Source organism: Callospermophilus lateralis, chromosome 7 (assembly GCF_048772815.1).
Source record: "Callospermophilus lateralis isolate mCalLat2 chromosome 7, mCalLat2.hap1, whole genome shotgun sequence".
NCBI lineage: Eukaryota > Metazoa > Chordata > Mammalia > Rodentia > Sciuridae > Callospermophilus > Callospermophilus lateralis.
In genome coordinates this window covers 5,100,850-5,123,506 of record NC_135311.1, presented here as the reverse complement: position 1 = coordinate 5,123,506, position 22,657 = coordinate 5,100,850, and the positions used below count along the sequence as shown (strand labels likewise).

The window sequence follows — 22,657 nt, the reverse complement described above, 5'->3', positions numbered from 1 at the left end:
ACGCGCTGCTCCAGCCTTGCGTATTCTTACTGCTTGTGGGTGCCCTGCTCTGTCCCCTAAGCAGGCCTCGCTCTTTCAAACCTCCAAGCCTTAGCCCACGCCGTTTTCTCTGCAGGAAGCCCCTGGGCCTCCACTTCTCATTGCAACCCACCACTTCTTCTCCGGTCCCAACTCAAATACCACCTCCCTAAGGAAGTCTTTCAACTCCGCAGGCAGAAGCCGCGCCTTGTCAGGCGGCTGGGTCTCCCTGTTCATGTCACTGACTGCATCGTGACAGTGCATGATTGTCCCTTCACTCATCACCACCCTGTGGGCTGACCCGTGTCTTATTTATAATGCCTAGCAGAGGGACTGGCACACTGTAGGTACTCTGAAATACTTGTTGAATGAATAAATGAGTGAGTGTGCCCTGACTGTGGGGTTTGGAGGTCACTAATTGCAGGAGGACATCCGACAACAGTGTGTCTAAGTGTGTGCCCGACCCCACCTAAGCCCTGGCCCCGGGAGGATGAGCTCTGAGGCAGGAGATAGATAATGAGACCTTGGTGATTCTTAGATACCACGGATCCTGCTTCAGGGGCAGGTGGGTCCCTGAAACTGGATGAGTTCATCTTAGCAATAAGGGTTGTGACGTCTCATCAGGAATGCTGCTGAGGCTCCATCCTGCTGTTGGGGTTCAGGGAGAAGCACACACTGGCATAACAGGAGGCACCAGGGATGCACTGGATGTGGGGCCTGGAGGGGGGTCCCCTGCTCACACAACTGCCTCCTGCCTGAGCTCGGGAATCTCCAGGATCAACACAGGCTGTTCTGGGAATCCAACAGGTCAGCCTCTCTTCCAAAAGAACCCCGGGGCAGGGTGGGCTGTGCTGGGCGAGAGCGGTTCTGAGAGCACAGGAGGGCGGCCCACCTGTTTTGGAGAATATGCGCAGTGTAGATGGGTGTCCTAACGGCATAACTGTGGGGCCCTAAGCCAAAAGCAGGTGTTTGGGCTTGTTCCCAAGGACATGGGTTTGCATCCGACTCCAGGTGGATCCGTTGTGTGATCTTGAGAAACTTCTTGACCTCTTTGGGTTTCATCTCCCTACCCCCCAGGAAAATAGGGGTCAAGGTACCTGCCTTCTAAGGTCGCTGTGAGGATTAAATGGGGTCATGTGTAGACGGTGCCTTGTCGCCTGGCCGGCCCCATAAGGGTAGAAGCAGCGTCCGAGACAAGGTATAGGAATGTGGTCACGATTCCCACCTGCACAGGATTCAGGGAGGACGGCTGGGTTCCCCAAACTGGATCTCATCTCCATCTCTGTAGGAAGTGGGGTGCAGCAGGTGACAGCCTCAAAGTGCCAGGTGGGCACTGCACAGAGGTGGTGGGGGGCCGCGGGATTGGAGAGCTGTTGGCATGGCAGGTCCTGGAGAGGTCCGCACGGCGAGGGGATGGCAGGCCAAGGTGTCGGTCCCCATGCCGTCTGTACACTTAAGTGAGAAAGAAAACTGCAGCAATGCAGGAACAGGCTGGGTCCTGAGCATCCGGGTATTTGAATTTTCTGCTTGTGGAACAAAACTGTTCTTGGCAGGGACGCGGATACTGCCTTTTCAAGGATCTTAAATTTCCACTGTAAACAACATGAACGCTGTTTTGTTTCAGAGAGTCTCCAGTTTCCCCTCCTCCTTTGACTGCAGGTAACTCTTAAGCCCAGGTGGTCTGGAGGGGAGGAAGACACAGTTCCTGCACCCAGTACGCCTGTCCTCCTCAGTCCAAGTGAGGGGACACAGTTATATCCTGGGACTCTGCTGGAAAGCTTCTTGCTGGTTAGTGACTTTGAGTGGGTTTGCGGGGGGCCAGGGGGACTGCAGGGAGGACACCTGAGACCGGGTGCTGGAACGTGGGCAGGAGGAGGAAGGCAGAAGGTTCTGGGAAGAAGCATCCGTCCTGCTGTGGACTGCCCCAGACCAGATTCTCCGCGGGGCCCGGCTGCTCTCCCCTGCAGCCCCAGATCTGCCCCCTGTCCCAGGTTGGAGCCCAGCAGTCATGCCGGACACACCAGTGGAGGAATCCCTTTTCCAAATCATCCACTGCTACCACCAGTATGCAGCCCGCGAAGGGGACGTGGAGACCCTGACCCTGGAGGAGCTGAGGGCCCTGCTCACGGACAATGTGCCCCGCTTCATGGAGACCTTGGTGTGTGGGGTCTGGGATAAGGTGGGGATGAGGAGGAGATGGATATAGGGTTGGTAATGGGGTTGGAGGGGAGTGTTGGAAGTGAGTGGTGAGGGTGTTGGGAAGGGAGCTGACTTCCAGGAGAATCTCCAACTTATGGGGGGAAGTGAAGGAGAGCAGGATCTGCCCAGATTCACTTCCGGCCTTCCCTCCCCTGCCTGCCTCACACCAGTTCAAGGAACTCAGACCTCACCCCCAGACTGGTCGTCCACCTTGTCTGCTGAGCACAGGCCCTAAATTCTTCCCTCTGTTGGCAGGCCTATCTGTCAACGACTGCCCCCAGCCCTGGACCCCTTCTCCAGCCCTTTGAGCTCAATTCCTTCCCCTGCCACTCTGTCCCCTGGGCCTGGGGGAGCAGAGTTCAGGCTGTGGGGGCCACCCTAGGACAGGCAGGGGAAGGAGAATTAACTTTCCCCCCACCTCCTGCCCCCTGAGTGTCGCAGGCGTGGACGAGCCCCGCCCACCCCAGGGGAACCTTGGGGACTATAAGGCCCACAAGGATTTTTGTGGGTGCTACCCTCCGCCCTCTGTCCTATCCCCTAGGGTTTCTGAACAGTCATCTCCAGAGATAGGAGATTCAACCACTGACTCAAGGTCACTCTGTCATGTCCCATCCCTGCTCCTAACTGGGAAAGAGCAGAGGAGACCGTCTTGGCCTCTGTCACCTGGAGCGTACCCCTGAGAGCTATGGGTTGGGGAGCTGGGGTGACTAGTCTTATTTCTAGGACACCTTTTCCTTTCCAGGGAAAACTCTTGGGGCTGTGCCTGGAACCCGCCCCCCCAGGCCCTCCATGCATGGGGCTCACAGTCCCACTTAGGTACAGGGCCCTAGAGGACAGACACCTGGGCACGGGGAGCAGGCTTGATGTGGCACAGGTGAGGGAAGCCGGGGAGAGCCTGCTCAGGGCGGGAAGCCTCCAGCCGTTCTCTGGCGCCCAGCTTAGAGGTGGTGATAGGGTTATAGGAGCGGAAGATGGTGGTGGGAGAGAGGCCATGGATCTGCCTGCAGCGATGAAGCCTGCCCGCAGCCCCACGGCTGCCCACATGCCACAGCCCCCTCCCCTGAGTGCTTCCCAAACACCCCACGCCCATCAGCCCCTGCCACGACCCACTGCCTCACCGTGCCCACCTGGCCTGACCTGTCTCCTTGCTGGGCTGAGGCCACTGCCTTTCCTCACGTTGTCCCCTCCTCTATCAAACCTCAGTCCTGAGGTCAGGGATGCAGCATGCGGTGTCCTAGTCAGCGTTTCCTGCAATGGGCAGGGCACTCTGCTGTTACCCTGCAGGTGACTGAGGGCTGGTGGGCGGGCTGCGTGCATGCTTGGCGGGTGGTTGACCCTCTTGCCACTCTTCAGGGTCGGAAGGAGCCATACTACATCGCGGAGTTGTTCCGGGCAGCAGACAAGAACAAGGACAACCAGGTCTGCTTTGAGGAGTTCCTCTACATCCTGGGCAAGCTGGCGAAGGATTACCACCTGCAGTACCACCGGCAGCTGTGTGCCCACCACTGTGCCCAGCACAGCCTCTACTAGGGCCGCTGGAGCCTGCTTCCAGGAGGGGCGTGAGCTGGCTACGGGGTCGGCGGAGAACTCTGCTGTGTGTGCAGCTCACACTTGTGCAGCCTCACACTCATTTGGGGTCTTAGTCTATTCATGGTTCCGGGCACCATTCATGGATGGGAGATTCAACTTCTGCCTTCCAGAGGCCCCTGTCTGCTGGAGGAGGCACAGCCCGGAGCCCACGTGTTCTTGTTTAAGTGGGGACGCAGCCCCTGCCCTCGGCTCTCAGACTGTGAGAAGGAGGCTCTTCCTTTGGGCAGCTGACCCTCTAATAAGGAAGCCGTGCCTCCCCCGCCATGTTCCTGATGACTCTCTCCCTGGACAGGGGGGCAGAAGGGCAGCCACGTGGGCAGAAGTACACTGGACATTGTTTTTGAAGGTGTCCCTGCTCAGAATGAGAGCTTCAATGACCCTGTATATAAAGGGCTTGGGGAGGGACCAGGGTGGGGAGAGGAGCACATTTTAAGAGAGGGAACGGCAATGGAGACACCTGTGGTCGTCCAGGACAACAGAAAGTGGGCCTGGAAATGAATCTCCAAGGGGAATATACCCAGCTCTGTTTGAATAGGTGGGTCTGAGGAGCCTCTCTCTCTCTCTCTCTCTCTCTCTCTCTCTCTGGTACGGGGGACTGAACGCAGGGCCTGGCTGTGTGTGCTGGGCGAGAGTTCTACACTGCGCTGCACCCCAGGTCCAGCACAAGACCCCAGCAGTCCTGGAAGGTCCGTCTCTGGGGTTGGACTGTACCTGGGTAACGGACCCCTGAGTGGCTGTTTAAGGTGGAGGTGATCAACACTCCCCCAGAGACTACCTGGGGACCCCGGGGATAGGTCAGGCAGGGGAGAGGCTGGGGAGCCATCGGGAGGCTCCTGCACAGCCAGGGCCCAGTGGCTGTATGCAGGGAAACAAGGGAGGGCATAGACACAGGGGAAGTGGGGACATCGCAGCCCCAGACCTGGTGACAAACTGAGGGAGGGGGGGTCCAGAACGAGGCTGATGTTTCAGGCGTGGGTGACAGAGGGGAACACGTGCTGGCATTTGGTGTCAGGGTGGGGAGCCATTGTTCCAGGGAGGATCGTGCCTTAGGCTTTGTTCCTGCTGAGTCAGAGGTGGAGACGCGTTAAAGAGGACAGTCAAGTCCGGCAGAAGGCAGACTCCCGTCATAGGAAGGGCAATGCGTGGACCTGGACTGTCAAGCAGAGAGGACTTCCTGGAGGAGGAAAGATCCGGTCTGGTTTTTACCAATAAAACCTGATGACAGATGTGGTGTCCTGTCTCTGAGTTACTGGTGACTCCATGGTCCAAGCCTCTCGTGGTCCCTGACCCCTCCCAACTGAGACCCGCCCCTGCCCATCTGGGTTGTTTCTGTCTTGCTCTTCCCTGGAGCCGGGAATTGGAGGCAGAATTCCTGCCTTCAGGCCCCGTCGGAGCCCATCTTGGTGGGCTTCCTTTTCTGAGGATGGGTCTGGGAACTCGTGGCCGGAGCTTATTGTGATCAAAAGCATGGATTTAGAGAGAATGAGGGGCCACCATCGCATGCTCACCTCTGGGAAGCCTTCTGCACCCCATTTCCCTCGGGGTCTCTCCCTATCCAGGGGCACTTTTTTCGGTACTGAGGATCGAGCCCAGGGACACCCTACCACGGAGCCCCACCCCCAGCCCTTTACATTTTGAGACCGGGTCTTGCTGAGTTGCCCAGGCTGGCTTTGAACTTGTGACCCTCCCGCTCAAGGGGCCTGCTCTGTTCACTGTAGTTCTGCTGCACTCTCGGTATCCCCAGTCGTGACCATGAACTTGACCCCGAGTCAGCGCAGGGCTGGCTCAGCAGGTGTCAACGGGGAGGGCTCAGCTGGCTGGGGACCCACGATTCCCCCTCCTGCAGGCAGGCCCCTTGGTCAAGTCCTGGTGCGGTCATGGAGACAGAGTATCCGGACCTTCAACGTCCAGGGCAGAGGCCTCGCTGCCCGTCTCACCTGAGCTCTGTGGGGCTCTCCGGGGCCCTGAGGCCTTCACAAGGCACCGGGTTGAGTCCTTTGGGCCTCCCTTCACCCCCTTTCTGGGGATTTCTCCACCACTCCTGCCTGCTCTGTCCTCACTTCCTCAGCCGGGGATGGGCTGAGTCAGTCTGTTGGGACACATGCTGGGGACTGGCCCTTTCCTGTAAACATGGCCAGGTTCCGCTCCGCTAGGTTGCCCCACGTCCCCCAGGCTGATTGCAGTTTGCCCAATTCTTGGCACCCGTCTCCCGCCAGCTCAGCCCAGCCTCCTCCTCTCTCTGCAGCCCCCGCGTCTATCTATCAGAGGGCTCTGTAGGTGACCGTTCATGGCGTCCCGGGCCAGCCTGCACAGGATGCCATGAGGGAGCCCCCACTCATGACTGCCTTTAGTCTCCTGAGCCAGACCTGGAGGAGGACCTCAAGCCACACCCCATGCCTCAGTTTCTCCATCTGTCACCCAGGGATAATGATATCAGTGACACCCACTTTATAAGGTTGCTGGGGTATCAAGTGAGTCAGTGGATGTAAACACATTTTGAAAATATGTGACACTTTGGGATAAGGTAGTGTATGGCAGGTCACATAGGATAGTCCCTGACGAATACTATATACAATTTATGGGCTGATCACTGGTTGAAAACTTGTCCTGGTATATGGCAGAAGGGGCACTGGAGTCTGACCTAGAGGTTGATTCACCTCTTGTCAAGAAAGTCAGAGTGCATTTGGCTGATGGATTCATACACTCTGCCTTCTTCCCCAAATGGCTAAGTGTAACGAAGGGAATTTTTACACTGGGTAAAGAAAACACTAAGATTCAATTTTGTATTCATTTATTACCTAGAGGTGTGGAAATAAGTGTAGGCTCTCTTCTAGAGGGTTTCCCAGTGCCAAAGAAAAGGGAGACCACAAACAGGTGAATCCTGGAAAGTCAGGGCCAATGTCGTGAGGGGGAGGGGCTTGGGTGGCACAGAGGAGAGAAGAACTAACCTGCGTATATGGGGGCTGTGCGGGGATCAGGTGGCCTCAGAGCTGGGCTGGGAAGGATGAGAAGGATGTCACGAGGATGAAGAAGACTTCCAGGCAGTGTCACATCGTATCCTGAATCTCATTGTTCTCTCTGTGGATCTCGGTTTCCTTGTCTGTACAATAGAAATTACAAAGTATGTAACTCATAGGATTATTGTGAGAGTTAGATGAATTGATGCAAATGAAGCACTTATGATGATTCCTGACATAGGATACAGACTCAGCAAATGTCAGCTGTGATTTTGCAATTATTTGTTTGGGTGTGCTAGGCATTGTGCTGGGTCCTGGGGTCAAGGGCAAAGATGCACAGTCTGGCTCTGGAGGGCTCACAGCATGGCTAGAGAATCAGGCACAGGTCTGGGGCAGAAAGCATGGCTCACTGCTTTCAGCACCAAACATAGTGTGTGTGTGTGTGTGTGTGTGTGTGTGTGTGTGTAAACCTTTTATTAAAATATAATGCATAGTAATAAGTCCCAAATTTTCAACTCTGCAAATATTTCAGGGAAATTGACACAGGTGCACTAAAAATAGGTTGTATACCATGAATTAGAACCTATATATCTTTTATGATCATTAAGAACAAAAGTCTGGCCGGGCACAGTGGCACATGCCTGTAATCCCAGCGGCTCGGGAGGCTGAGGCAGAATTGCAGGTTCCAAGCCAGCCTGAGCAACTTAGTGAGATCCTAAGCAACTCAGTGAGACCCTGTTTCTAAATAAAATATAAAAAAGGGCTGGTGATGTGGCTCAGTGGCAAAGCCTCCTTGGGTTCAATCCCTGGTGCAACCCCCGCTCCAAAAACAAAAACAGAAAAAAAAACCTGGCCAAGTGTGGTGGCACATGTTTATAATCCCAGTGACACTGGAGGCCAAGGCAAGAGGATCACAAGTTTGAGGCCAGCTTGGGCAACTTAGTGAGACCTGTCTCAAAATAAAAAGGGCTGGGGATGTGGCTCAGTGGCTCAGAGCATCCAGTACCAAATAAAGGGAGGAGGAGGAGGAGGAGGAGGAGGAGGAGATGAAAATATAGATTGGCTTATAAATCTATAAAAGGGACATTGGGACAACATAGTAATATACATATATCTGTGGCCTTATAAATAGAAGATTGGGCAAATATGACATCTGGGATGATGGGACAAAGTGTGCCAAGAAAAGTGTATGAGTCATAAGTTTTTTTGGATCTACTATTAATCCTCACAAGGTATAATTCTTTTTGTAGATGGAAGCATTTTAAAACAATTTAAAAAATAATTGTGGCACAATATACATAACATTACATTTATCATCTCCACCGTTTTTAAGTGTACCTTTCAGTGGTATTAAAAGTACACTCACATTGTTGAACAATGTATCTCCAAACTCTTTTCATCTTGCAAAACTGAAACTCTGGACCCATCGAGCAGCTACCCTCTATTTGCCCTCCTCCCAGTCGCCAGCATTGGCCCTTCTACTTTCTGTCTCTATGGATCCGACTCCTCTAATGACCTCACATAAGCGGAGTCATACGGCATTCGTCTTTTTGTGATAGGCTTATTTCACTTAGCATAATGTCCTCAAGGTTTATCCATATGGTATCAAGTGTCAAGATTTCTTTCCTTTTTTAAAGTCTGAATAATATTCCATTGTATATGTGTATTTGTTTATCCATTCACCTGTTAATGTCCTCTTGTGTTTCTCCCCTCTTGGTTCTTATGAATTATGTTGTATGAACGTGGATGTACAGCACACAAGACTTCCGATCTCCCTAGGTCTTTGCCAACCGTTGTTACTTCTTTTTTTTTTTTTCTTTTCCTTTTTCTTCTGGTGGTACTGAGAATTGAGCCCACAGCATTTTACCACTGAAATATACTTCCAAGTTCTTTTCATTTTTTATTTTTGAGACCGGATCTATCTCACTAAGTTGCCCAGGCTGGCTTTGAACTTGTGATCCTCCTGCCGCAACCTTCTGAGTAGCTTGGAGTCATGAGTCACCCTCTCAGATTTTTTTTTTTTCATGATAGTAGTCCTCTTAACAGGTATGAGGTAGTAACTCGTTCTGTTATTTTATTTTTTAAGATGGATACAATGTCTTTATTATTATTTTATTTATTTCTATGTGGTGCTGAGAATCAAACCCAGTGCCTCACGTGTGTGAGGCGAGCTCTCTACCACTGAGCTATGACCCCAGCTCCTCCTTCTGTTCTGGTTTCGATTTGCATTTTCCTAACGATGAGTGATTTTGAGCATATTGTTCACATGTTTGTTGGCATGTGTATACTTTTTGTAGAAATGTCTATTTAAACCCTTAGCCCATTTTTTTTTTTTTAAATGGGGTTGTTTTTTTTCTGTTGTTGCTGTGTTGTCAAGAGTTTTATCATCTTCTGGATATTAACCTTTTATTGGATACATGTTTTACAAATATTTTCTCTCCTTCTATGGGTGGAAGGCTTACTCCATTTTGTATCTCTATTCATGAATCGCTTAAACTGAGGCACAGAACAGGTAAGTACACGGTCCAAGGTCACACTGTTACACAAGTGGAAATCCCAAGGAGAGAGACTAATACCGCCTCCCTCCCCTAGGTGGCGCGGACGGCCCGGGGGCCGGGGGAGTCTGGTCAATATTTGATGATTAAAGGAGGTGAGGAAAGAGGAATTTTCCCTGTCAGTCATGTTCCCATCAGAACAAGTTCTAGAACTGGATCCTCTGGGGTTCGGTGCGGGATTTGTCACACCTGCCCTGGGAAACTCAGGGAAAACCCCTTCACCTTTCTGGGCCTCCGCTTCCTCACCTGTCCATCTTCCCAGTAGGCATGCTCTGAAGTTTTTAAAAATCTTCTTTTTTTTTTAAATTTATGTTTTTTTTTTCCTTAGTAATGCATGACAGTAGCATCCATTTTGACAGAATTACTCAAGCAGGGAATACACCTTATTCTGATTCTGACCCAGTACCTCTCCTCTCCCTTCCCTTTCCCCACACCTGCCCCCTTCCCTCTGTTGATCCATTTACCCACGGTTGGTTTTTTTTAACTAATTTCTTGTGGATGGACATGATGCTGAGATTCCCTGGGGGTGTTCCTATGTGTTCCTAGGAAAGTCACGTCAGGTTCATTCCGCGGCCTCCTTTTCTCCGAGGTTCTTAGGAGGCAAAATGGATGTGGCTTGCACTGTAACAGGAGAATCACGCCACAGATCCTCAGCCTTGGAAGCAGGGAATGGGACTGGCATTGTGGTGGTGGTGGGGAGGGGTCGGCCCCTCCTGAAATCCTGGAGAATTGGCCACCTCCTCTTCTCCTCTTCAGCTGGGGTGCACCAGGCTCCTCCAAGAGCCCCCCTCTCTCCAGCCCAGAGCTGCCTTCCTTCCTCTGGCCCAGAAAAATCACCCCAGAGAGGGGGGAAGGCCCTGCTGGGTTCAGGCCCTGGCTCAGCGCCTTGAGGTCCCAGTGCAGAGGACCTCAAGCCACCTCACCCCCCGGGCAAGGCACCTCAGCCCCCAGAGCAGGATGGTCATGAGGGGTGCCAGCAACAGGAGAGGAGCTGACCCGGCCGATGACACCACGTGTCCCCACAGAGTCCCACCACCCACCCCAACACAGCACCTTGGAAATACCCACCCTTCATTCCTGAAAACCAGCAGCGAGGCCTAGGTTTTGCCTTTCTGGGGTCTTTGGGCCCTTTTGGGAGTCTGATGGAGCCACAGAGGAATGTCCCCCTGCACACACCCTCCAAGGCCCTTCCAGAGAGGCGCAGACTGGCTGACAGGCGGCAGCAGCAGCAGCAGCAGTGGCGAGGGCTTAGGAGTGAGGCTGTGGCTGCAGCAAGGCAGGGGGCTCCAGGGACCCAGGAAAGGACCCTGCTATGGCCTCCCCCTGGTTGCTCGCCCTGGGCCTGCTGCCCTGCAAAGCCTTCCCTCCCCGCTTCCCCCACCTCCCCACCCCTCAGAAACTCTGGCTGTGCCCAGTGCTTGCCACACCCACCTGGTTGGGAAACCGGAGGCTGGAGCAACCCTGCGGGAGCGCTGCCTCTCTGAATGGCCCAGCCGCAGGGAGCCGGCCCAGCCTCCCCGCTATAAAGGGGAGTGGATACTCAGCGCTGGAGATCCTTTGCCAAGCCAGCTTCAGGGACGTCTGGTGAGTGGTGCTGCCTGGGGCGGCCCGCCCTGGAGGCCTCCCTGGAGGAAGGAGCTTTCTGTGAGAGAGGAGGGAAGCTCAGGGAGATCTCAGCAGAGACCTGGTGCTCTTGGAGGAGAGCGCCAAGGATGAGTGGAGTCTTGTAGCTCTGCCAGCGGGCGAGGGCACGTTCATTTCCTAAGCAGGGACTTCTTTGACAGGGTGGTGCCATACCGAGGAACGGATGGGGGGGGGGGCGGAGAGAGAGAGAGAGAGAGACCCTCCCATACCCACATCCCACCCTTTACCATCAAAGCCAGGGTCACCTCCTGGTTTAATGATGTGGATGGTAGAGACCAGGTCAAGCCATTACCTGGGGATGGAGCCCTTTGAGTGTCCCTTCCCTCTTCCATGGGCAAGTGCACCATCTCCAGCTCAGGATTCCCCATGTGGCTCCTTCCTTCAGGTGAGCAGATCCTTGGACATCATGCCGACTGACCTGGAGAAGGCCCTGGACTCGTTAATTGGTGTCTTCCACAATTACTCCCTGCAGAAGGGGAATTACCATGCCATCTACAAGGACGACCTGAGAAAAATGCTAACTAAGGAGTGTCCTCATTACACGAAGGTGAGGAGGGGCTGGGTATGGTTGGGGGTCTCTGCCTGGCTCTGAGGAAGCCCCCAGGGGTCACTGGTCTTCCTCGCTGCCCTCTGTAGACAGCCATGCTTTAGCTTTCTCTGAGAAATTTATACTGTGGCTTCTCCCCCTTTGATCCTCACAGAATAAGGATGCAGATACCTGGTTCAAGGAGTTGGACGTCAATGCAGATAATGCTGTTAACTTTGAGGAGTATCTCATACTGGTGATCAAGGTGGGCTTGGCAGCCCATAAAGAGTCACACAAGGAGTAGCAGAGCTGTCCCGCCCTGGGGCTGAGCCCCTGTGTATGTACCTGCAGGATAATAAAGTCACCGTACCTCAGTCCTCTCTTGGTCTCTCGCTTTTCTCTTGTGGGATGAACTTCCTGGGGGTGAAGGAAGAAGACACCCGGGTTGTTGCTACCCTCACCCCTCAAAGCCTCCAGTGCTCCCCCCTCCTCGGCTTCCTCCCCTCTCTCTCCCCAAGTTACTCTAAGTCTCTTCTAGCTCCGTGGTCCCAAGTCGTTGGTCCTGGGACTTAGGGATTTAAAAAGTCCATAACACTATAGATGATAATTTTATTAGTTCCCCTCAAATGAGTGATTTGGGAACAGGGTGGAGTTAGGAAAAGTAATACTGTTCTCCCAGTTACGTTTTAGTTTCCAGCTAAATGTCTCTAGGGAAACCAGCGAGATAGCTGTGTAAGCGTGTGTGTGTGTGTGTGTGTGTGTGTGTGTGTGTGTGTGAGAGAGAGAGGGGTGGGGGTGGCTGATTCTATGACTGCTGGCGGATACTGTTTAGATTCTTGCCTTAACAGCACGAGGAGAGATCCCTGGTCCCACATCTGTAGTTTGACTTTAGGGATTTTGGAAAGATTTTCCTCTCTTTTCACTTCCAACCTCCCAACTCAATTAAATGATACAGGAATGGGCAGATAGACTAATCCATTAATAAAATCCAACTCAAGAAATAGGTTATTCAAATGCTGCTCTGTGAGATTTTACTCTCTGGTGATCTGTGAGTTATCTAAAATAATTTCCCAATCATTCCTCTGTGATTTTTTCCAAGGTGGGTTAAAAGGGAAGGCCAGAGAGGAACGGGTACCTTTGAGCAGAGCTTAACTCTTGAGCTGGATTTCCAAGTTGTGGCTTGGAAACTTGCTGAAGTCCCCACCTGGGGGCTGGGGCACTGAGGTCAGTGGTGGGGAAGAGGGTGGGGAGCTGCCACCCAATCACTAAACCAGGGTCCTTAACTCAGCCAGTCTGCGCATCTCTGGAAGGGCCTTGGAGGGTGTGTGCAGGGGGACATTCCTCTGTGGCTCCATCAGACTCTCAAAAGGGCCCAAAGACCCCAGAAAGGCAAAACCTAGGGCCTCGCTGCTGGTTTTCAGGAATGAAGGGTGGGGTATTTCTATGGTGCTGTGTTGGGGTGGGTGGTGGGACTCTGTGGGGACACGTGGTGTCATCGGCCGGGTCAGCTCCTCTCCTGTTGCTGGCACCCCTCATGACCATCCTGCTCTGGGGGCTGAGGTGCCTTGCCCGGGGGGTGAGGTGGCTTGAGGTCCTCTGCACTGGGACCTCAAGGCGCTGAGCCAGGGCCTGAACCCAGCAGGGCCTTCCCCCCTCTCTGGGGTGATTTTTCTGGGCCAGAGGAAGGAAGGCAGCTCTGGGCTGGAGAGAGAGGGGCTCTTTGGAGGAGCCGGGTGCACCCCAGCTGAAGAGGAGAAGAGGAGGTGGCCAATTCTCCAGGATTTCAGGAGGGGCCGACCCCTCCCCACCACCACCACAATGCCAGTCCCATTCCCTGGCTTCCAAGGCCGAGGATCTGTGGCGTGATTCTCCTGTTACAGTGCAAGCCACATCCATTTTGTCTCCTAAGAACCTCGGAGAAAAGGAGGCCGCGGAATGAACCTGTCGTGACTTTCCTAGGAACACATAGGAACACCCCCAGGGAATCTCAGCATCATGTTCATCCACAAGAAATTAGTTAAAAAAAAACAAAACAAAAAAAACAAAACAAAAAAAAAAAAAACGTGGGTAAATGGATCAACAGAGGGAAGGGGGCAGGTGTGGGGAAAGGGAAGGGAAAGGAGAGGTACTGGGTCAGAATCAGAATAAGGTGTATTCCCTGCTTGAGTAATTCTGTCAAAATGGATGCTACTGTCATGCATTACTAAGGAAAACCCATAAATTAAAAAAAAAATTTTTAAAAGTAACTTCAGAGCATGCCTACTAGGAAGATGGGAGTGGAACTGCCCCTGGACAGGTGAGGAAGCGGAGGCCCAGAAAGGTGAAGGCATTTGCCCTGAGTTTCCCAGGGCAGGTGTGACAATTCCGAACCGAACCCCAGAGGATCCAACTAGATGATTTAGGAACTTTGGCTTTTTGTTTGTAGTAAACTCGGTCAAATTAAAATGCAGATGAGCAGGGAAAGGTAGCAGGTTAACTCTATTCACTGAGGCTTTCATTACCAGCCCATTTTACGATGGGTGGCATATTAGTGACAGGGGTCGGAAGGCAGCTGAGGTGAAGATGGAGACCTGAGCTGTGGGTGGGAATCCAATCACTGACCGTGAAGATGGCTCCTGCCGGGTGAGTGGGAGCCCAGGGGGAAAACGGTTTTCTTCTTGGTTTTGTTCACTCTCAAGCTGGTGCTTCTACCTGCGCCAGGAGACTGGAACGCACTCGCAAGGTGGAAACACGGATTCTGCCGCTCTGAGAGGCACCGCAGGGATCTTGCTATAATTTTCTCCGACTTGTAGTGCAAAGGCAAGCAGCTGGCCCAAATGTGGCCCAGGCCAAGAAAGATGAGAAGGACACCGAGGGGGTGTAGTGGGTGGAGAGAGAATTCAGGAATACAGCAGGAGAGAGTACACCGGTTCTGCCTCTTAGTTACCTACGCTGATGGCGGTGGTGATGGGCTGTGTGTGCGTCAGGGTTGAAGTGGGGGGTAACATATCCTAGTGCCTTTGATTGCTCTTAAAAATGCACAGTTGGACTTGCCATTAACCCCTTTTGTCCCATTGTCCCAGGCGTGGAACATCAAAACTACCTTAAAGACAGTACATAAAATATTGTATAATTATATCATAATATCAACCAGGGGCTGGGGCTGTAGCTCAGCAGCAGAGTGCTTGCCTCGCATGCGTGAGGCACTGGGTTCGATCCTCAGCACCACAAAAAAATAAACAAATAAAATAAAGGCATTCTGTCCATCTACAACTACAAAAAATTTTTAAAAAATAATATCAATAAGAATATTATTACACTATAATATGGTGAGATTAATACAGTAATATGTATATACTCTCCATTATTATTTCCAACTTATTTTAATGCACCTGAGTAAATTTCATTGAAATATTCACAGAATTGAAGACGTGGGACTTAATGGTTTCACGGAGTCTTTGTTAGAATTTATATCATCGATAATGTTTGCCTTTGGTTGGAATGCCTGGGCGTCTGCTTTTTCTGAGCCCATCCAGGGGAACCATGGGGAGGTGGCCCAGTGCTCTGCGGAGTTTTACCCTCAGTGATGGGGCTCTGGTTGTAAAGAACACCAATCTACCAACAGTTGGTTCCTGAGCTTATGGTTGGGCAGAGAAGGTGGCCCAAGTGGCCCTGGGAGCTTGGAGAAAGAGGAGGTGAGGGGGCAGTTTTTAGAAGCTTCACGGAGGAGGCAGGTTTGGAGATTGTCACTGACAAACAAGACGGTGCCTATTATAGGAACCACTGGGCAGAGTCAGACAGGGTTTGTGGCCCAGAGCAAGGTGATTTGGTTTCCCGTTCCCCCAGCTGACAAAGAAGAACAAGGCAGTGGGAAGTTGAGAAATAGTAGTTTGGCAGGAAACCTCGTGCAACGTTTGAACCCACAAAACAGACCTTGGCTCACCAATTGAGGCAGATCCGGCCATGGAGATTTCCGAAGATTTGAAAGGATGACATTGTCTGAAAACTTGCTTCTCCATCTGGGTTCTCCACCTAAGGCTCTTGTGTGTTTGTGCACGTGTGCATGCCAGGGATTGAACTCAGGGGCACTCGACCACCAAGTGTGTCCCCAGCCCTATTTTGTATTTTATTTAGAGACAGGGTCTCACTGAGTTGCTTAGTGCTTTGCTTTTTGCCTGAGGCTGGCTTTGAACTCACAATTCTCCTGCCTCAGCCTCCTGGGCATGGAGAGGGTCTGAAACTGGGCAGTTGGTCTCCGGTAGTGGAGCAAAAGAGCTTATCCCAATGGAAAAGAGTTCCCCATACATTCTCTACATGGGGGCCAAGCCATTTTGGTTGGGGCCAGGTCCCAGCCCACTTTCTGGTTGTCCTGACTTAGGGATTTCCGTGTAAATTGAAACAGGCTGAAGAGGGGAGAGGAAGCTCCCAACGCGGATCGGGCTCCAGCTGTGTATGTCTGTGTGACAGTAAACAGAATTTCAAACCTGGAGAAAGACAACATGGTGATTGCTTGTGTTTTTAATCTCATGTCAGAGTTTGTCTGGATGAAAGTAGGTCTTGCTACTTATCATGACCTGACACTTGAGAATCCTGGTCAGCGCAGTGTGTTTGATTAGCTGTTCACCACAGAAAAAGGAGGAGATAGTTTTTATTTGCTAGACAGGGTAATAGGGGTTTGCAGCCTGGTCAAGACGCTAAACCCCAAACTGTCATGCTTTCTATCACCCCATTAAAAGTTAAAAAGTCTTGGGCTGGGGATGTAGCTCAAGCGGTAGCGCGCTCGCCTGGCATGCGTGCGGCCCGGGTTCAATCCTCAGCACCACATACAAACAAAGATGTTGTGTCCACCGAAAACTAAAAACCATAAATAATAAATATTAAAATTCTCTGTCTGTCTGTCTCTCTCTTTATAAAAAAAAAAAAGTCTTACATGTAACTTAAGAATCTTACTTAGGCATTCCTTTTCTGACTGTCTTTGTATATTCCCAAATATTATTCAAACCACCTTTTAAAAGAAAAATCTTCCTTGCCAATTCTCTCATGAACAAAATCAAATTTTGGTGTAGGCTCAACATTGTTGATGATTTTGCTTTTCAGCACGAAACGCCAAGGCGGTTGATTTCATCTATTTCCCATAACAAGCCTATGAGAGGGATTACTGTTTCCATTTTGCGTATGGAAAGACTTGACAGTTTCCTAGTCTGGCAAGTGGCGGACGTAGAATGAGATCCTTGGAGCTGTCGCAAGCAAGAGAGCCTTCTTGCCACACAAATGTGCCCTTTCTAGTTGGTTTTCCGTCTTGTGTGTGGACAGGACCAGCCTTGGTCTCTGCCTGCCTCTCCAGCCTCTTTCTCTTTGGCCCCTGCCCCACCTCTGCTGTGCAGAGTGACAGGTAGGCAGAGCAGGTGCCGACGGACTTCTCTCTCTTGGGTCCCCTCTGCCGTCTCAGACACACCTTAGGGCCTGAAGGGCTGTGAGTTTTTCCTGGTGTGAGTAACATTTCAGACAAGGACATTCTTGCTGCACGTAGAGCAAGAGGATTGACCTTTTCATCTCGCTAAGCTCTGAGGGGTTGACCCAGCACCAAGTTCCTCTCCGTTCTGGGGCGGAGGACGCTTCCTTCCAGTATCCGGAGCTTTGGGAAGTTCCCAGGTGCTTTGAAGCGTGACTGGATGGACCACTCCCAGTTTTGGAGCACTTCCCTCCAGACTTGAAGAGCCTACGTGTGGCCTATCCCCAGGCCAATGGGGGTCCCCACGGCCCTTGACAATTCTGATTGGAGAGTGAGACCCTCAGTGTGGGTGGTATGCCTAGAACATAGATTTCAACATGGCCAGTGGTGTGGGAGGGCATGTATGTCGTGCGAATTAATCCTGCCACCTCCTTCATGGCTAAACCAGACACAGTCTTTGTACCGTTGTGCTACGCTCTTACAGTGACCACTCTCTAACCAGGCTACTTGCACTCCCTCATATGTTCCTTTGTGGGGTGTCTTTCACCCTCAGATGGGGCATGATGTTTGGCAATTTTGGATCCTTAGGTATTTGTGCAAAGTGACTCTCCAAGCTGGAAAGACTCACACTCTGACACACCCCGCCAGCCACACAGACTCCATTCCTCTGTCTGTGTCCTCGTACTTGGAGAGTGGTCCCCAGCCTGTCATGGACTCTGGTGGAGATGGCCAACACTGCCACCTAGGCTCTTTAGGACCAACAAGACTTGCTGAACTCATGGGCGAGGAGGATGGTGTGTAGCTGAACGGTTTCTGATTCTGTGCTGGAAGAACAGGGTGATGTGTAGTCATTGCCAACTCCTCCTGCTGTGCTTATAGAGACACCGTGGGAGGGACCCAGAACCAGTCGCCCACCCCCAATTGGTTGCAAACAGTGGAGCCATTTGAAGGATCCTTCTTTGGTCTCTTCAGCACCTTCTTCTCTAGATGGCTGGGGAGATGTTAGGGCCTAGGAGATGAATTATCTTTGCAGCCTCCTGGCTTGCAGGGTGGACTGCAGGATAAGCTCCCATGGTCTTGCTGACCCAGCTATTCCAGTTGCCCCTGGTGTATAAAACCCAGGGAAGAGCGCTCCAGCAACATGGGTATATGTAGGTGAGACTCCATCCTGCCTGGCTGGTTTTCCTGAACCTTGGGGGACCAGCTCGCCATGAATTCCAGGCGTCTGTGGTCCGTGGTTGCCAGTCTGCGAGCTATAATGTTGCTTTGCAGCTGGGTACAGTGGTGCAGGCCTGTAATCCCAGGAACTCAGGAGGGTGGGGCAGGAGGGCCACATGTTCAAAATCAACCTGAGCAACTTAGTAAGACCTTGTGTTTCAAATATAAAAAATAAAAAAGGACTGGGGATGTAGCTCAGTGTAGAAAACCCCTGGGTTCAATCCTCAGTACCCCATCCCCAATACAATTGCTTTGCTTAAACTCGTGGGATCGTTGTGTCTCATTGGACTTGTGCAAGTGGTAGAGTAGCCAGTGTGTGGGCCTGTGCTTTACAGGTAGTGGTCACCCTAGTCCAAATTCCTGACTCTCTATAACTGCCAAGATCAGGCAGTGTGATGGGAAAGTGAGTGGACAGCAGACAGAGAGGTATTGTTCTCTCCCTTCCTGAAAAGCCCTTTTTTGATCCTCTACTCCAGTGGCCAGCTTTGCGTCCCCCAATAACTCAGGGAGAGTTCTTCTTTCTTGCCTCATTGGCTTCATTCATTTCTTCCACAGACAAGACAAAAACCAAAAACAAAACTTGAAGGTGACATTCTGTTTACCAGAACCCAGGGTTGGTACCTATTCTGTTAAAACAACAAGAAGCAATGCTTCCTCTGGCCCTCTTCACCTCCATCCCCACCTGCTAGAGTCTGGAATGTTCCCCCAAAGACCCATATGCTAGAGGCTTGGTCCTCCGGGCGAGAGGTGGGAACTGCTCAGAGGCTAGAACTGATCTGAGGTTGCCCATCTCTTTAGACCCAGAGTCCCAGACCCCTTTAAAGTAACTCTACCCTCTTTTTCTCTCTCGTTGAACACCTGGGAGTTTATTTCCTCTCTGGACATGGTAGCTTTAGAGAAATGACTTGGTGATGGAAAAATCACTTGTAGTTATGGAGTGACTCCCCAAAGCCAGGCTCTGGGTTAACTTGAAGACAGATGAACTGGGTGGGGGAGGGCGGCGGCTGCTGTCCTGCCCTACTGGAAGTTGCTGGCATATCCTTCCCTATTTCTTGGGTAACTAAAAGAATCCTTTGGTTGACATTACTTTTTTTTTTTTTTTTTGTATTGCTGACTTAATTTTTATATTATTTTAATTTGACATAATTTAGTTTGATACAAGTTAAAACTTAGAGAAAAATCACAAGTGTAGGGTTGAAAATTCCCATATGCCCTTGACTCACAATTACAAATGTAAACCTTTGTTTCTGAAAAAACTTTTTTTTTTTTTAATTTGAAGCTGTCTTGATGACTCTTTTCAGATGCTTGCATGATGACATTCTCTTAAAATTCGCCCTTTTACTTTAGAGTACCTATTCATTTCTAGTTGAAATTGCAAAAATTAGAATTAATTACCTGTTAATTTTTTTTCAAATGTTTTAAGTTTTCTACCATTTTTCACAGCAATCTGATTGATTTAAGAGAGGGAGTGGTGAAAGTGGGCTTGACTGTTTAAAAAGTTTGAATCTTGTGTTGTATTCCACTACTTTTTGTACACAGTAATTTTAGGTGTGGCGACACTTTCTAAAATTGATGAACTATTTGGTGGTGGTGGGGTAAGTTTCGGGTTTGCAGAAGACCTGAACAGAGAGTGCCGAGGGTTCCCATATGTCCTCGGGCTGTCTCTCTCTGAGTTTCCCTATTGACACCTGGCATTAGGGTGTTGGCGTGCTAATTGATGGGTTAATATTGATCCTTATTGCCATTAAAGCCCATGGCTTACCCTAGGGTTCAACCCAGCAGCTGTGCATTCTATGGGTTTTGATTCGGTCTAATGACTCATGTCCTGCCTTGTGGCACGGTACCCAGCAGTTTCACAAACTTTGGTCCCTTGGCTTCCCTGAGCGCCAGTCTTCCTGCACAGCCCAGACCCCAAGGATTTCCTGTTGGGTGGGGAAGACAGGGCCAGCCCCGACAGCCAGGAACTTTGCGCGGTGCTTTTTCTGTGACAACACCCTTGATCCCCTACCGCTTCCTTGGCTGGGCACCAAACAAGAGGCTGGTGCCCAGGTGGGGTGAGAGGAGCTTTCTGGAGGGGAAAGGGAGGCGGCCACACTGTCCAGCTGACTGCTGTTACTCCACTCCTGAGCCCGGCCCAGGGCCTTCCCACAGTGATTTTGGGAGCTTGGGCTGCCTTGAGGAAAGAATTTTTAAAAAGAAAACTGAGAACTGACTGTATTAGGGAAAAAATTGGAAATAAAGACAAAGGTCTGATATAAGATTCTCTGCATCTACCAAAAATCATATATGTATATATTTAAAAGAATGAGCAGGTATTGTTTTTTTATAATAATAAAACTATTCTCATTTTAGGGAATTTCTTCATCTGAGAAATAGGGCTGCTTTGAAGGTGTGTCGAGTTCCCAATGCCTCTTCACTTCTTGGCAAACAGAGACTCGTTTAGAATAGTCTTAGGTTTATAGAAAAATTGGGAAGATGGTACAGACAGTTTCCACGTCCTGGCATACAGCTTCCTCTGTCATTAATATTTTACATTGGTGTGTTCTATTTGTTAATATGAATGCATCACTATGGATATTAGTAAAATTCCATTTATTCAGATTTCCTTAGCTTAAACTAATCTCTCTTTCCCCTTCCAGGATTACGTGTTTACTTCAATTGTTTTGATTGTCATTATTGTTTTTGTTGTAATAGATTGTCAACAAATACCTCTCCTTCTCCTTCCCTAGTTTGCTCTTAGCCTTTTTTAAAATTTTTTCGTTTTTAGGAAGTAGGGTGTGAAGCTGAACTTGAAGGCTGGGCGCTGGCCCAGGGCTGGGAAATGTGCAAGGCCCCTGGGTGTTGGTGGGTGGCCAGTGCCGGGGCTTTGCTTTGAGCTGAGGAGGAATGTGAAGTTCAGGGTGGGTGGGTGGAATCTGAGCTGCTCAGGTTGCACTCAAAACCACAAGCCCAAAGCTTCTGTTGAGCAACAGAGTATCTTCCAGCAATTGCTTCAAGATGAATCAGAGAGATTTCTTGACCCAAGGTTGAAGGTGAAGTTTAGACTGCATTATAAAAGCCTCCTGGGCTCATGCTCTTCACCAGTGCTGGCTTTCCGCTACTGCTCCACACTTTTGTGCATTGAAGGGGTAAGTGTCCTCTCCTTGGCTGGCTCCTTAGGTGTCCCACAGGATTGTGATCGCAGGCGGTCACTTTGCAATCACAGGTGTCAGAGGCCTCCGCTTGCCTGGGCACTTCTGGGCTGATCCTACATTTTGAATTCAAGCTCTTGCTGTGCTAGGTGGATCCAGCCTCAGGCATGGCTTACCAGGGCTGGGGTGTCTGTAGACGTTGTATGGCCAAAGTATTGTCATCTGGGGAAAGCAAAGAGCAATGTCAGCTATAGAACCCTTCGCAGTGAGCTTAAGTGGGCAATAACCTCTAAATGGACTTGCCCGGTGGATGAGGGGGTGTGTGACACCACCGGCGACTGGGGTTGATGCTGTCAGACTTTAGACAGTGTCTCCTTCTCTCTTTCATCCTATCCACAAATCAAAAATTCACCATGATTCAAACTTGGTGCAGAGAGAACCCAAGTGGATCTGGAGGATGTCTGTCATGGTTTTTCTGCACCCTGGATGCAGAAAGAGGGGAGAGTGGATGGTAAGGTTGTGGGGAGGAAGTGAAGCTAGACCTCTTTTGTCTTCTAGAAGGTGAACCTGAGGTTGGGAAGATGCCCACTCTGGAAGAGCACTTGGAGGGGATCATCAACATCTTCCACCAGCACTCAGCTCGTGTGGGGGATTTTGACACCCTCTCCAAGAGTGAGCTGAAGAAGCTGATAACCAGGGACCTTGCAAACACCATCAAGGTAGGTGCTGCCCATCTCGTCCCCAACTTGTCCTCCCGCTGCACCGAGGGAGTGGCGAGTTCCGGGAGAGGATGGCGGGACAAGGACTGGGGTCGGGTCAGCCCCAGTTTGAGCTCCCAAGGACCTTCTCCCCCTGCTGTGGGGTGGGGCCTCTGCTGCCCTCTCTCACGCTCTCTCTCCTTTTGGGCTTTACTCAGTTTCTCACTCTGGGATTTGTGTCCTCAAGGGCAAAGATGCGGGGGAGGGGAGGCCTGGGTTAGATGCCCTGCAGAACACTTCCAGGTCAGGCTTTGCCTGAGTCTGGGGTGGCTCATCCTGGAATGTCTTGTCATGTTGGATTCCCCAGTGCCCGCCTCAATGACTTCATGTCCTAGACGTCACTAAACTGAGTCCCGAGGGCGGAGTGGTCCAAGAAGGGTCGGCGGGGGAGTTTGATACCGAGGGTCTGAACTCAGGGTCTCTGTTCTCTCTCCTAGAATACCCAAGACCAAGCTACCATTGACAGAATATTCCAGGATCTGGATGATAACCAAGACGGAGAGGTCGACTTTAGGGAATTCCTGTTACTGCTGGCCTCTGTGCTGGAGACGACCCACAAGAACCTCCACCGAGAGTAGCAACCTCTCTGAGAGCCTTCTCCCCAGCCATGTCCTGGGGAGGGTGCTTTTC

At 51.0% G+C, this 22,657-nt stretch overlaps 3 protein-coding genes across 3 annotated transcripts; all 3 read left to right on the top strand.

Moving 5' to 3' along the window:
* Positions 1-2,026: 2,026 nt before the first annotated feature.
* Positions 2,027-3,747, top strand: LOC143403570 (protein S100-A15A). Its single transcript, XM_076861614.1, has 2 exons — positions 2,027-2,176; positions 3,571-3,747. Exons 1-2 carry the CDS (start codon positions 2,027-2,029, stop codon positions 3,745-3,747), a joined length of 327 nt encoding a protein of 108 aa, XP_076717729.1.
* Positions 3,748-10,887: 7,140 nt separating this feature from the next.
* Positions 10,888-11,834, top strand: S100a8 (S100 calcium binding protein A8). Its single transcript, XM_076863073.1, has 3 exons — positions 10,888-10,903; positions 11,349-11,510; positions 11,665-11,834. The coding sequence occupies exons 2-3, from the start codon at positions 11,370-11,372 to the stop codon at positions 11,791-11,793; spliced, it is 270 nt and encodes an 89-aa protein (XP_076719188.1). The 5' UTR covers positions 10,888-10,903; positions 11,349-11,369; the 3' UTR covers positions 11,794-11,834.
* A 10,000-nt stretch (positions 11,835-21,834) lies between these two features.
* Positions 21,835-22,654, top strand: LOC143405117 (protein S100-A12-like). Its single transcript, XM_076863470.1, has 2 exons — positions 21,835-21,988; positions 22,465-22,654. Exons 1-2 carry the CDS (start codon positions 21,851-21,853, stop codon positions 22,603-22,605), a joined length of 279 nt encoding a protein of 92 aa, XP_076719585.1. The 5' UTR covers positions 21,835-21,850; the 3' UTR covers positions 22,606-22,654.
* Positions 22,655-22,657: the final 3 nt, after the last annotated feature.

Excerpts from the sequence above, each read along its gene's own strand:
- LOC143403570 (XM_076861614.1), top strand. The coding sequence starts at position 2,027 with ATGCCGGACACACCAGTGGAGGAATCCCTTTTCCAAATCATCCACTGC. Across the intron at positions 2,177-3,570 it reads CCCGCTTCATGGAGACCTTG|GGTCGGAAGGAGCCATACTA; the intron begins GTGTGTGGGGTC and ends GCCACTCTTCAG.
- S100a8 (XM_076863073.1), top strand. The coding sequence starts at position 11,370 with ATGCCGACTGACCTGGAGAAGGCCCTGGACTCGTTAATTGGTGTCTTC. Across the intron at positions 11,511-11,664 it reads AGTGTCCTCATTACACGAAG|AATAAGGATGCAGATACCTG; the intron begins GTGAGGAGGGGC and ends TGATCCTCACAG.
- LOC143405117 (XM_076863470.1), top strand. The coding sequence starts at position 21,851 with ATGCCCACTCTGGAAGAGCACTTGGAGGGGATCATCAACATCTTCCAC. Across the intron at positions 21,989-22,464 it reads ACCTTGCAAACACCATCAAG|AATACCCAAGACCAAGCTAC; the intron begins GTAGGTGCTGCC and ends TCTCTCTCCTAG.